The sequence below is a fragment of the Delphinapterus leucas genome, chromosome 21 (genome assembly GCF_059928025.1).
Source record: "Delphinapterus leucas isolate spDelLeu-1000000601 "Yukka" chromosome 21, BTC_Dleu_Yukka2, whole genome shotgun sequence".
In the NCBI taxonomy this organism is placed as follows: Eukaryota; Metazoa; Chordata; class Mammalia; order Artiodactyla; family Monodontidae; genus Delphinapterus; species Delphinapterus leucas.
This window is the reverse complement of record NC_143149.1, coordinates 21,226,283-21,241,066: the sequence shown is the minus strand read 5'-3', so window position 1 is coordinate 21,241,066 and position 14,784 is coordinate 21,226,283. Positions and strand designations below refer to the sequence as shown.

The window sequence follows — 14,784 nt, the reverse complement described above, 5'->3', positions numbered from 1 at the left end:
AAAAAAAAAAAAAAAAAATCTACCCCAAAGGGAAGAACTGAACTAATTTTAGGCAGACTTTTTTTTTAAAAAACATCTTTATTGGAGTATGATTGCTTTACAATGTTGTATTAGTTTCTGCTGTATAACAAAGTGAATCAGCTATACGTATACGTATATCCCCGTATCCCCTCCCTCTCGCGTCTCCCTCCCACCCTCCCCATCCCACCCCTCTAGGTGGACACAAAGCACCAAGCTGATCTCCCCGTGCGATGCACTAAGCACACTTCTTTAATGCAAAAATATACACAAAGAAGCAAGGGCAAGAATTTGTTACGTGAGATGATTTTTTTTTCCAGCTAATACAGTTATTTGATAACAACAAACTATGTACTGTTCTAAATAATTTACAACCTTCAGAACAATCCTATGTGGGTATAACACTGTCCATATTTTTATAAAGAAACTGAGTACAGAGAGTTTAAGTAATTTGCCCAAGATCAAACAGCTCGTAAGTGGTGGATTCTAGATGCTACCTCCAAGCTGCCTGGCTCCAGAGTTCTTGCTGTTCGCTTCTGTGCTAATAACAGGGGAGAGAGGGAGAGAGGGGAGGGGGGGAGGGAGGGAGGGAGGGAGGGAGGGAGGGAGGGAGGGAGAGAGGGAGGGAGGGAGGGAGGGAGGGGGGAGGGAGGGAGGGAGGGAGGAGAGAGAAGGGGAGAGGGAGGGAGGTAGAGAGAGGGAAGGAGGGATGGAGGGAGAGGGGGAGAGAGAGGGAGGGGGAGGGGAGGGGGAGGGGAGGGGGAGGGGAGGGGGAGGGGGAGGGGGAGAGAGGGAGGGAGAGAGACAGAGTTAATGTGTGCAAAGTACTTAGAACAGGGCTTGGTATATTTTAAGCACTATTTTAAGTGTTTGCTATTACGATTGTGTTCCTTTACTGTTTGTGAGCAGCATTTATTTAATTTTAAAAATCTGTTTTTGAGCTCCCTCCATTATTTACTGTCTCTGTATCCTTTGATAAATGTTTGCTGAACCAGGAGAAATTCATTAAAATCTGTCCCCTTGAGCTCCTCAATTCATGCCCTCATTTTCTCTTCTCTTCAAGCCAGTAATATTGTGAGTCATTAGGCAAATAAAAAGACTGAAATAAAATTCTGCTACAATGAGGAAACTAGTTTTAAGTTGTCCAAGGCCCCACATGGGCTGTGGAGGGAGAGTTCTCCAGAGTGCTGACTCCTCATCTGTTTTCCAGTACGTGATGGGTAGTAATAGGAGTGTACACAGCATTTATTTCATCTTCAAGAAACTTGTTTTGAATAACAGAAGTTATAAAATATTTAAACTTTGAAAAATACAGAAAATTAAGAATTAAAAATCCTTTTCCCACCACAAAGAAATTCATTAAAATCTGTCCCCTAAAGTTCCTCAATTCATGCTCTCATGAATTGAGAAATAACCAGTATTGGCATATAACCTGTACTTTTTGTTTGTGTAGATTACATTTTTAATGTAGTTTTATAAAATATACCATATATACCGTGTATAATCTGCTTTTTCTGTCAATGTAATTATATCCACAAGATTTTTAATGGTTGCAAACTATTCCACTATGTATACCATCTATTTAAAAATTCCCTATTACTTCTAATTTTTGCTAATATAAAAATTCATTACTATTAGTTCTTTGCTATACTGCAATGAACATATATCTATAAGCTTTTACATATCAGTTTATTTCCTTATTTTCTATAAAGTTGAGTGACTGTGTAGAAAGTTATATAGATATACAGTCCTCAATACATTCTGCTCACCCTTCTTTTATAAAACTTTATTTTACACGCCCAGAAGCTGTGTATTTGTTTCCTAGGAAAACACAAATGAAAATAGCATCATTATTTTTTTTAGCATCTTTATTTGGAGTATAATTGCTTTACAATGGTGTGTTAGTTTCTGCTTTATAACAAAGTGAATCAGTTATACATATACATATGTTCCCATATCTCTTCCCTCTTGCATCTCCCTCCCTCCCCCCATCCCACCCCTCCAGGTGGTCACAAAGCACCGAGCTGATCTCCCTGTGCTACGGGGCTGCTTCCCACTAGCTATCTATTTTACGTTTGGTAGTGTATATATGTCCATGCCACCCAGCATCATTATTTTAATGTGCATTTTTTCAGTGAGTTTGACCTTTAAAACTATTTATTGGCTATTTGGATTGTTCATGTGTAAGTATTCCTCTCGAGTGTCTTTTTTCTTAGATATTTATATGTTGAGCTGTTTCAGGAATTCCAATGGCTAACTGAAATACCAAATTTCTTTGCTTCTATTTCTTTGTCACGTTCAGTACGGTAGAACTTGGTTATCACAGTTAAACTAAGAGCTGCCAATTGACAAGTTGTTAGTGATTGATTAATAAAGTCCAGGAATAGTAGTCTGGCATACTAATTAAAATCATAACCATTGGATTCAGAAGATCTGGCTCCAGATCCACTTTGGACAGTTTACCTAACTCTCTGAACCTCAGTCTCCTCACCTATAAAATGCTGGCGATACCTACATCTTGACTGTTTTGTGGACTAAATAAGATAGTGCATGTTAACGGCTAACATAGTGCCTGGCACAAGAGTGTTCAATAAATAAGTTACTGTCAATATTACAAAATATTTCAAAACAAGTCGATGGATAAAGAAATGAGATTAGCTCTTGATACAAGGTATTAGAAAAGTATTTTCTATCTCTTTTACCCAAATAAACCTTAGCTGGATGAGAAATATCTTTAGGGATCAGTAACGCAGGTTGGACAAAAGGAGGGGAAGCAAAAAAGAAAAAAGAAAATGATGATCTTATCCTACCAAAGAAAGAGAAAAAAACTGAACAGAAACTTCTGCCTTGCATTTTAGAGTTCTCTTAAGTCATTCACCTTCTACAGTTAAACATAACAATTTTGAAAAGTATCTTTACAATGTAAGAGGCAGAATACTATACAAATTTGTTAAAAATTACACTTGAATATATCTAAGCCTCTTAGAAATATTCCACTAAATAGAAAAACAATTCTGAATAAACCAAAGGTTAATATAAAAATAATGAGAAATCTATGATAACTGAGTTTTGATAAATCTTTCATCATTTGATGAATTAAAAAAAGTAAAAACATGGAAATTATTTAAAACACAGCACTTAAGAGTTATTTATATACCCCCTTTTCAACTGTAACAATAAGAATAAGCTGTTATAACTGATCTTTATAGTAACCCTGAGGCACTGCAAAAATCCTTCAAGTGACTTCTGAATTAAAGGAAAGATGAATCACAGATATACTGGATATAGGCTCAGTTTGTTAGAAATCAGTTAAGCAATAAGCCCCTTTTCTGGTGATTTTCAATACTGTAAATACCAATTTGCTGCAATTTTAAAAGAAACAAGAAATACAAACTTTATAAGGACAGGGACTTGATTTTGCTCACCTCTGTATTTCCAGCATCTAAAACAATGCCTAGTATGCAGTAAGCACTGAATAAATACTTGTTAAATTAATAGCAAGAACACCTAAGATTTATGTTTTATATGCTAACTTTTAAAATCAACTTCAGTCTTAGAAGCAATATTCACATGCCCAATTTCTGCTTTCAGTTGCAATTCAGTTGCTTGCTTGCCTTTAAAAAGTCACTTAAAATTCTTGGAGCTCTTTTCTTCAGTTCTAATTTGGTTACTTATTTGCCTTAAAAAAAGTCACTTAATATTCTTGGAGCTCTTTAATCTGTGAATTAGGGGTACTAATACATGCTCTCCTATCTCACATGATCTTTTGTAAGAATCAGTTAAGATAATGGAAGTGAAAATACTCAGTGAAGTATAAAGCACCATATAAATGTCAATGTTTACTGTTTCAGGTACTTTGCAGAATAAGTTAGGGCATATATAAGTTTACTGATGAATTAAATTCAAATATCTTCATGTTAACCTAGTTGACTAAGATATTAAAAACCCTTTACATTTTCTTTAAATGTATTCAGTATCTACCTATAATTTGACTTACCTTTTTATAACGAAAGCCTTGCAATGTCTATATTTTATTGATGTATGCTAAAATGTTACTACTAATTAACATATGCAGGCGAGAATCAGGATTTAACCCTCACTCTGGTAATATTAATGTGGTAGAGAGAAAAGAGCAGGACTTGACATTATAAGATTTAGATTTCAATTTTAGTTAAATCACCTTCTTGCTGGAGCACAAATTTTACATTTTAAAAATATTTTAATTTTTACTGAGTATTTATCCATCAGGCACCATTCAAAGCACTTCACCTGTTTTGACTCTTAATTCTCACAACAGCCCTAGGCTGTTGTTATGGTTGCTATCTTTCTATGAGGTAGACACTATTTTCACTTTTCTGATAAGGAAAGCAAAACAGGGAGGTCAGACACAGGCCCAAGGCCAGAGAGCAGGTGGATGCCGAGCTGTGATTCAAACCCAGGTCATCAGACACCAGCATGCACAGCTCTAACTACTAGGCTGTACTGCATTCTCCAACCCTATGTGTCTCAATTTCCCTCTGAGGATAATGGTACTCCACAGGATTCTTTATGACAATGAAATGACAAAGAATTTAAAAATACTTGGTAATAGTCAAGGACTACATAATTAATATTCAAAACAAAACTTTCCTTCTCCAAGTATTTCAAATAAAATATTCTCCTCCTTACGACTTTTATTTTTTTTTAACCAGTTCAAACTGTAAATTATATTGTTCTGTTGGTGTTCTTTTGGGGGGGAGAATGGCAAGTCAGTGTAAAAATTCATTAAAAATAAAAGGAAGAGGGACTTCCCTGGTGGCACAGTGGTTAAGAATCCACCTGCCAATGCAGGGGACACGGGTTTGATCCCTGGTCCGGGAAGATCCCACATGCCGTGGAGCAACTAAGCCCGTGTGCCACAACCACTGAAGCCCACAACTACTGAAGCCCACACGCCTAGAGCCAATGCTTCGCAAGAGAAGCCACTGCAATGAGAAGCCGGCGCACCGCAGTGAAGAGTTAGCCTCTGTTTGCCGCAACTAGAGAAAGCCTGCGCGCAGCAACAAAGACCCAACACAGCCAAAAATAAAATAATAAAAACAAAAAGGGAAAAAATCTTTATTGAAAAAAAATAAAAGAGAGCACAGCAAAGTTGCATTATTTCAAAAGACTCTTAAGTATAAAGGTTCAATGCAGAAAAGACTTACATAATATCCTTGAATACTAAAAAGACAAAGTTATGAAACATCTGAGAGTTAATACCAAAAGATCAATGGATTAAATGTTATCTAAATATATTTCTGTTCAACAGAAACTTATGTAATCTCAATGGGAACGTTCTGATTTTGGCAAAGGTTTTCTAACTTTCCTTTCTTGTTGACAGGGATTAAATTTGGATGTGTGTGGGCTAACTGTAGACTAGATTATTTTTTCTAGTTAATAGTATTTGTTTCATTGTAAGAATTATATGAAGAAATTATAGTGAAGGTCTTTTTCCATTGTTAACAATAATGAAAGTATCTTAAGTAACTACAGCTGTATAATTATATAAATACATTTCAAATGCCTGGCTCTCAAAAATTTAAAGTTTAACTCTACAAATACATTTATAACTCTACTAAACCTTTTTTATTTATGCCCATAAACTGTTAAACACATAATATCTGTACTTTACCAACTATAATTTGTTAGCTCTAAGATTTTTTCCCTCCTACTTTGCACTAAAAATTCAAAGGATGAAAAAAGTTATCCTCATTAGTACCATTCAGACACATTTTTGATTATGGAATTAATGATTTTTGAAAGACCTAAAAATGAGGGGAAAACAGACTGATGAGGTGAAAGTCAGGAGACTTGGGTTCTAGTCCTGCAAAAGTAGAATTAAGCAGCTGAGTGGACAGAATTCCCACATGCAGGCTATGCAAACTGAAAAAAGGAGAAAGAATAGATCTTGCATTCTTTTTCTGTTAAAAATAATATCCTCAACCCCAGGCCCCAAATCTTCTTTAATTAAAAGATTATTGGTCATAGAACATTAAGCTAAATCTTAATTAGTAAATGTACTCCATGTTCTTCCATGGATTAGGACCTGAATTCTTACGAAATGCCTAATTTAAGAGGTCAAACCACTAAATCAGTGGGAGTTAATACTGAACAGGGCTGTCAGTAAGTTTCATCCTTTATTTTACACTAGTGACAAAAAAATTCCTTGGAAATTTATGTTAAACATTTTCATTGGATGAGTTATACCGGTAGGATGAACCCTGGTCCAACATTTAGGAGGAATGGAGGACATGGTGTTGCCTCCACAATCGCTGGCTGTGTGTGACTGTGGACAAGTCATTTCACTGCTGCAGCTTCTGCTTCATTTAAAAAATGAGGACCAGGCTTCCTTGGTGGCGCAGTGGTTAAGAATCCACCTGCCAATGCAGGGGACACAGGTTCGAGCCCTGGTCCGGGAAGATCCCACATGCCGCGGAGCAACCAAACCCGTGTACCACAACTACTGAGCCTGCGCTCTAGAGCCCGCGAGCCACAACTACTGAGCCCACGTGCCACAACTACTGAAGCCCGCGCGCCTAGAGCTGGTGCTCCGCAACAAGAGAAGCCACCGCAGTGAGAAGCCCGCGCACCGCAGCGAGGAGTGGCCGCCGCTCGCCGCAACTAGAGAAAGCCCGCGCGCAGCAACAAAGACCCAGTGCAGCCAAAAATAAATAAATTAATTAAAAAAAAAAAAAAAAGAAGGACCATGTCCTAGATGGTCTGTACTTCACCATTCATACTCTATTCACCCAGAGAGGCTGAGCTGTATTGGAATTTTGCATTCCAAATAGTTCTCTTTTGTTTTGGATCTATCATTCTATTTTATAACTGCTACTCCCCATAAAGATACTGAAAATATGCCAAGTTTGTGCTTTGAACTCTAAAGGTATTAAACAGCTCAACACAGTTAACTAGCTCAAAGTGACTGGGCACTTAGTGTAAAAGACCTACAACAAGATACTTTCAGTTACAGTTTATAAATGCACCTCATACTTAGCATCAGTTTATATTCTGGAAGTCTGTTTTCTTGGGGATTATTTCCCCAAGTGTTATTCCATGCCTGTATAGACCTTAGTCTTGAAATATGCTTACTTAACACAAGGCTTAACAGTGACAAAATTGACATTTGGGGCCTGATCTTTGTGTGGGAGATTGTCCCGTGCATCGCCGGATGTTGAGCAGCATCCCCGGCCTCTACCCACTAGATGTACCAGCACCACTCCCACATGGGGTGGCAACCAAAAATCTCCCTAGGTATTGCCCCAGATAATATCCCCTGGGGCTGGGGGGCGGGCAGTAAAATCCCCCTGGTAGAAAACCACCGAATTAAAGAACAACTCTTAATTTTACACAGCGAACTAACTCCGGCAATGTCCCTTTCCACAGCCCAAAAAGAAAAGTGCTAGCCTAAGTTAGGAGGCCGAAACTGCTTCTTGGAGGCGAAGAAACAGACAAAAGATCTTCAAGACCTTTTCCCCACAGCTTGATCAAGAGTGGAAAGGGAAACAAGCGTGGCAACGAACTCGATCAGAGGCTGACTCTTTATCTTTACCGTGAACTAGGTGTTTTCGAAAGTAAGCACACGTGTGCTTCTGAAATAAGCACGCCCTGACACACACAGGGGGAAATCATCAAGAGGAACCAGGGCGGCAGGCGTTTTCAGCTAAGACTGGAACAACCCGGAGCACCTCCGCAGCCCGGCGGCCCACGGGGCCTCCGGGTGCGGGGTGCGGGCGCCGAGCTCCTGCCACGCCCACCGGACGTCACACGTTACACAACGCCCCCCGCCCCCCGCTTATGCAATTCTGCCTCCAGCGGTTTCCAATTGCCCCGGTGACTTTTGTGGGAGACCAAGGTATACGTTGCACACGCAGCCTCGTCTGGGGATCCTCTCCCCGCCCCGGCTGGCCTCTCCCCGTGGCGGACCCGGCCCGGCCCGAGCGGCCAATTACCGGAAAGAGCGCGGCAGGAAGAGAACAGCCGCTCAGGCTCGCCCAACTCCCTCCCCATCCCGCGCTCGGGCGGCCTCGCCCGGCCACCCGCGCCGCGCTGCGCCGCTCCGCTCCGGGCGCGCCCGCCACAGCGCCAGGCCGCAGCGGAGGGAACCCCGCGCCGCGTCACAGTCGACTCGAGGGCGATCCCCACTGTGACCGAAGCACCCTGGGGCGCCGCCCCCTCCCACACCCTCCAGGACCCCGAGAGCCGACCCGCAAGCGGCAGCCGGCCTCGGGAAGCCTCCCGGGGGCGTAGACGAGTTCGTGGCCGCCCGCCCGTCGGGGAAAAGAGGGTGGGGTCGCGGGGCCCGCGCGGTCACCTGTTCGCAGCTCCTCGCAGGCGGCGGCCAGGGCCTCCCGGTAGCGCCCCTGGTGCAGCAGCTCCCCGAGACGCCCGGCCGCCCGGGCTCTCTCCCGCTCGCCCGGGAACCACTTTTCGGCCAGGTGGTTGAGAACGACGCTGGTCCTGAAGCCCGAGGCAGCGATGGCGGCGGCCAGAGGCGGCGGCCGCGGGGAGGTCCCCTCAGCATCAGCGGCCGCGGCGGGCGGCAGCCGGTCCCGGCAGAGGCGGCAGCGGGCGCGGACCTCTCTCCGCAGGCAGCGGCGGCAGTAGCTGTGGCCACAGGCCACGGTCACCGGCTCGCTCAGGAAGCCCCGGCAGCCCAGGCAGCTGAGCAGCCCGCCGGCGCCGGGGTGGGCGCCCTCCGCCGGGGTCGCGCTCCAGCCCAGCCCGTGGCGGAGCCGGTAGTTGAACACCAGGCAGTCCACCAGGGTACCGAGGCACTCGGGCCTGACCGGGGCCCCGCGGCGCAGCGCCGCCGCGTACGCCTCCAGCGCTCCCTTCAGGTGGCCGCCCAGCGCCAGCAGCTCGCCCCGGCGGAGCAGCAGCTCCCAGCGCTCCGACTCCGCGGCCGCGCGCTCCAGCCGGTCGCCGCCGCCGCCCACTTCCCAGAACCGGCCCCGGCTCCGCGGCCGGGGATCCGCCTCCTGGCTCTCTCCCTGGGAGCTCCTCGCTACGACCGGAGAAGACATGGCCCGCAAAGGGTTGCTCCTCCGCCGCCGCCGCCGCCGCCGCCACGGTCCCGGAGCCTCCGGGGCGCGCGGCTCCGCACGCGGCCCGCGAGCAGGGGGGCGTGGCGCGCGGACACAGCGGGGCGGCGCGCGCCCGGGAAGCCCCGGGGGCGGGGCCTGGCGGGCGCGGGCGGGGCGGGACCGGGCTGCGCGGAGGCGCCCGGGACTCCCCCGCACTCTCCCCCCGCAACCCCCGCCCCGCGACCGGGTCCCCGAGGAGCCTACCGCCTGTCCAGCCCCTCCCGAAGCCCCTCCTGGCGGGAGACGCGAGGTCAGATGATCTCCCAGCGGGGATCTAATTGGCTTCTCCGGAAGAAGGGCCTGGCTTGTAACCGAACAAAGCCCGAAGGAGCCCAGACCTCCCTCGCCCCACTGGTTTCTCCGCCGGACAACCCCGCACCTGCCGCGGACTCTCCCCTAATCCCTGCTTCGTGGGTGCTCTCCTGCCGGGCAGCAGGCTTCGCGGGACTGAGGCCCAAACTGCCCACCCTTCCCGGACATAAACGCCCACCTGAGTGGGGACCCGCCCCCTCTTCCTGGCCCCTGGGAGCCTCCCGGTGTAGTGTAGGTGCTCATCTGCGTTTTCTCTAGTTTATGCCCAAGTTACAGATGGACACGTAGAGGCAGAGGGCTTAGGAACGCGCAAAGTAAGTCTGATGACTTTGTGACTCCCCAAGTCTAGAGTAGGTCAACTTTAGGAACAAAATAACTCTACTCACCTACCTGACGCGACTCCCTCCAGAGTGTAAGACGGTTTTCCCTGGTGCCAAATTACTGCTGCTTTTCTGGTTTAACCCCGCCCCCCCCACCATCTCGAGGGAGGAGGCCCACAGGTTCCTCTCCACATCTCATTTACTGCCCAACAGCTGGCTAAGGCCTATATTTGGCATTTTAAAAGAGAAAACACCAGGTGAATGTTTTTCACAGGAAAGTCATATCACTGCAACCCAAGCAAGGTCTGCAGTTTTGCCCACAGAAGAGAAGGAAAATGATCTGGTTTTTGTATAATGGGTTATATTTCCTTTAAACTTGGTGGTAGCGGGTTTAAAGCTCTCCGTTGAAAATATTTATAGATTTGATTATAAGGTACTAGATTGTTAATGCTGTCCTTTTTCAAATGGTTAGAAACAATGGCCCAGAGAGGGAAAGTTATTTGCCCAAAATCACACAGCTAATAATATACAAACGTTTTAAGATCACTTTACTCGCATTCCACTATTATTAGATCTTAGATAAAAATATTTCACATGAGATTTTCAAAACGGAGCTAAAGGGACTCAACCTGAGCATGCTATATCTGAAACTGGCTAACGTTTAATCAACATCCCTCTTTACAGAGAACAGGCAGTTAGGCTCAAAACTGCTTTGAGTTACATGTGTTTCTACTACATAATTAGCAAATCTCACGACTTCAGAGACGTAGATACACTGCCCCCACGACAACATCCACATTGAACCTGACACAGATTGCCAGCTGAGACCCAAGGAGCAACTCCTAATCATCTGAAGTGTGGTGTATTCGGATTGAGTCACAAGCACAACCTTGAATCTAATTCTAGACCCCTGAATGACTGCCTTCCCTCCATAAACAGAAGAATGACATTAGTCAGATGCCCACATACTCATCTGAAACTTGAAACCATAAGTAGTAAAACAAATATCCATATGCCCATGGACATTTACTTTTGTGATGTATTCCTATCCTAAGAGCCGCTTGCAAAATGTACAATAGTAATGAATACATGTGTTCATGATTACCCAAAAAAAGTATAAGTTGATAAACATGCTTATGTTTCTTATCAAGTATAGTTCAAATCAGGTTTTATTAGGGAATTTCCCCCAAAAGTAAAATATATGGTTCAGAAAATAATATGAAGCATCATTTGTCCTTTGGAATTTCTTTCCCCAATAAATGTGACAAATAGCCATATCTGATTCTGGTGTGAAATAAAATAGTACAATTATGATAATGTGAAGGGGGAAAAATGGGACTGTAGGAGGAATCTTGCCGTGTTCTCCTTGGCATTTGTGAATGGTTATAATTCCCATTTGCTCGTTTATACATTTACGTAACTGGTTCTCATTTATGTAACTTATTTATGTAAGAGGTTGTACTGCCTCTGTGGCCTTTGTGTGCAGCACAATTTCCCTCTGAATCAGGAAGTCTGGGGCAAAACGATCACTGACTCTAAGACTGGTCACTTGTCTGTCATGCTATGCCACCAAAAGAGGATATGTACTTTGATGCGACTGCATTTTAAATTCAGAGGAGAGAAAATTAGTATCTTTCTTCATTCATTTTCTAAAATTTGGACTTTGGTCTCTGACTCACCCAGCAGGCTGCCATGGAGGAGAGGGAATCCTGTGGAAAAAAAAAAAAAAAAAAAATCCTCCGGGCCAAGAGGAATAGGATGGGGTGAAACTCTCCTCTCTTTCTCTTCCAGCGTTACTTCTGTCTTTGCTAACAAAGTAGTAAAATCATGAGATTTGTATTTCATTTCAGTTTTTTTGTGTTGTCTTCTAAAATAGATCAGTTATGTAAGAGAGTAAGAAGAAAAGCATATCTATTTCCTAATTTGGAAAATGCTTATCACCATCATTCCCTGCGTATCCCTGCCTTCCCCCGCCCCACTGCACCAGAAGGAGACTTTTCCTGGTATAGTTAAACTATTTAAGAATCACGTAACATAGTGCTTTTCCCGTGCACAAGTCACCTGAAGGTGTGTATTTGAACTCCTTTTTTTCTTTTTTTTTTTTTTTTACTGTGGGTGAATTTACCATTTGTTTCCTCACATTCTTACCATTAAAAAAACAGAAATTGAATTTAAGCTTAGAAGAGCCAAGCAAAATTATGTCCTCTTCCTGATTCATTTCAGTTGGTAACATTCTAGTCAATGCATTGAGAACAGTGAATTCTAAAATGAAACAATCAGTACATACCCAATAATAGCGTATCAGTACATAAGGCACAGATGGAAGGGACTTTACAGCCACCTTGCATACCCCTCGTTTTACATACACGAGGACTCTTAGACCTGAGAAGCTGCTGCTTTAATAGAAGTCATACTAGAAAGGGAATCCAGAGACCTGGTCTTGACCGCGTCTATGCCTCTATATCCGGGAGGAAATCCCCTGGCCTTGCTGAGCCTCGTTTGCCATCTGAAAAATGCTGGAAGTGGAACTCTCTTTCAGGTGCCTTCTGCCTCTGGAGCTGAGTCCTAGGGGTTGGTTTGAACACAGTGAGAGGAGGCAGAGAGTCTCCCAGACACAGGAACACAGCAATGTGACACCTGATGAAAATATAACAGCAGAAGGTGAAGGCTGCTGAGAAGAGGGATCAGAAGCACACTTGGGTGGTGCACGCCCAGCCCTGTCCAGAGGAGGGAGAACCATCTCTGGGACATGAACATTTGCAGTCACTGGATAGGGATCCCCCCATACGCCCCTCCTCGCCCCTTATATAAATCTGTGAGAGGCTGGAGGAGAGCCTGGGGGGGAGGGGAGCTGGTTATATAACGGGCATTTGTGGGGGAATTTATATAAGATGCTAAAAATACAGTATATGATTGCTATAATGGTGTTCTAAGTGAAGAGCCCTAATGAGGACAAACTGAGTAGGTTAAATAGAGGTGACGGTAAGTAGATGTCTAAACCCAGTTGCCTGCAATGACTACTGTCTGACCAAGTATACTACCCAGTATTAAAGTATTCTGTTATCCCCTTGGGGAACACTGTCGAAGTGCTCAAGGGCACCATTCTTAATTCTTTTCTAATACTCTGAAGAACCTAGAAATACTATGTAACCCATATTCTATTTTATTGGTAGTCAAATTGATAAAATGAATGCATTTCCCAGTATCAAGCTGTTAACTAGAAATAGGCATAGGAAAAAAATCCCATACATTAGTTAAGAAGTTCTAAGAATTAACTACATATAAAGTCTCCTGGATTGTCTATCCTCCTTTCTTGTCCCCTGACCCCTCATCTTAGCACTTACTGTCACCTGACATCATATATATATATATATATATATATATATATATATATAAAGTGTCTCTGTCCTCTAAAATGTAAGCTCCTTGAGAACTGGGATTTCTGCCCATCTTGTTCATTGAGGTGTCTCTAGCACTGAGGGCACTAGATAATCATTGCTGAATGGGTCACACACAAAGTAATGATATCACCTAATATTCTTCATTCTCATCAGTGATAAAAAGACATTTACCATTAACACACTAGGACAATTTATATTCTTCACTTCTCCTTTCTCTCATATGTCCCATCGGGCCTGCCAGAGAATCCTTTTAGTTCTGCTTTCAGAATATATACAGACTCTGACCCCTTCTCACTGTTCCCGCTGCTCCCCAAACCCCTGCCAGCCCCACCATCACCCTGGCTCAAGCTATCAGCATCTCTCCTAAAATAACGCAATGGGTCTTGGTATTCTTTAGGTAAGAGAAAAAATTTTGCAAGTGGAAACAGATATAGAGAAAAGTTATAATCAGCAAATATATATATGTGCACATGTATAAATAAATCAAGGAAACAAAGAAACAAACAGCCTAACATAGCAAATAAAGCTTTGATAATTTGAAAATTATAAAGCACTATTCGTTTGGATAAGATCTAACATTATTATTATTATTATTTAGAAATGCTTACTAAACTCCTGGGAAAATCAGAAAGTCTTTGAACATTTGAGAAGACCTGGTAGGATGCCTACGTGGGTCAAAAAAATCTTGGAGTCATCCTCAACTCCTCTCTTTCTCTCACACTTTACACATGGTGGGCCAGAAAATCCTTTTGGTTCTACCTTCAGAGTGTATCCAGACTCTGACTCCAACTCACTCCCCCCCTGCCACCACTCTGGTCCCAGCCACTAGCAGCATCTCTCACCTAGATTGCTGCCACTGGCCTCTGCTTTTGTCATGACACCCTTGCATTCTGTTAACGCAGCAGGCAGCGTTATCTTCTCAAAACATAAACAGCATGCTCCTTGAAACACAGCCTCTATTTCTCATTTTAACTCAGAAGAAAATCCAAAGTCCCAACCATGACCCAGAAGTCAGTGCTTGGTCTATCCTACCCTCCAGCTCTTTTGCTCTCTCTTTTCTCACACTTCTCCAGACACAACGGCCTCGCAGGACCTTGGTCCTTTCTGCTCTCCTGGCCAGGGATGCTCTTCTGCTTGAGATCCTCCAGGCTGCCTTTCTCTCTTCCTTTAGACTTTTCAGCAAATGGCACCTGTGATGTCTTGCCTGGTCTCCCTATCTGTTTTTCCTGTTTTTTATCTTTAGCATTTATCCCTAATATACTGCATGGTTTCTTTTTCTTATTTATTGTCTCCCCCAAGAATATAAATTGTACAGGGAAAACTTTATAATAAACTGCTTTATTCTCTGTTGGATTTTCAGTGTCTAGAACACATAATAGGTCCTCAATAAGAAAAGCTATTGAATGAAAGAATAAGGAAAGGACTCTGGTGCTCCATACAGACGGTACACAGAGGATACACACATGTGTGCTTCGATGCTCAGCTTCTGCTTGTGATGGCTTTGGCCATTTGTGCCACAGCTACAGGGGAGAGTGAAGTCTATGGATTTAATGATGCGGAATGGACCTATAACATGATTTCCTAGGAAAGGACTGGACAAAATTATAATTACATTTGAGAAAGAGA

At 43.7% G+C, this 14,784-nt stretch overlaps 1 protein-coding gene across 6 annotated transcripts in view; it reads right to left on the bottom strand.

Annotated features, from left to right (window-relative positions):
• Positions 1–9,080, bottom strand: part of LONRF1 (LON peptidase N-terminal domain and ring finger 1) — a 44,848-nt gene extending 35,768 nt beyond the window's left edge. For all 6 annotated transcript variants that reach the window (XM_022571112.3, XM_089903674.1, XM_089903675.1 and 3 more), the window contains exon 1: positions 8,354–9,080. In XM_022571112.3, coding sequence (XP_022426820.1) covers positions 8,354–9,065 — 712 coding nt within the window. In that variant the 5' untranslated portion in view covers positions 9,066–9,080. The remainder of the gene's footprint in view (positions 1–8,353) is intronic.
• Between the last annotated feature and the right edge of the window lie 5,704 nt (positions 9,081–14,784).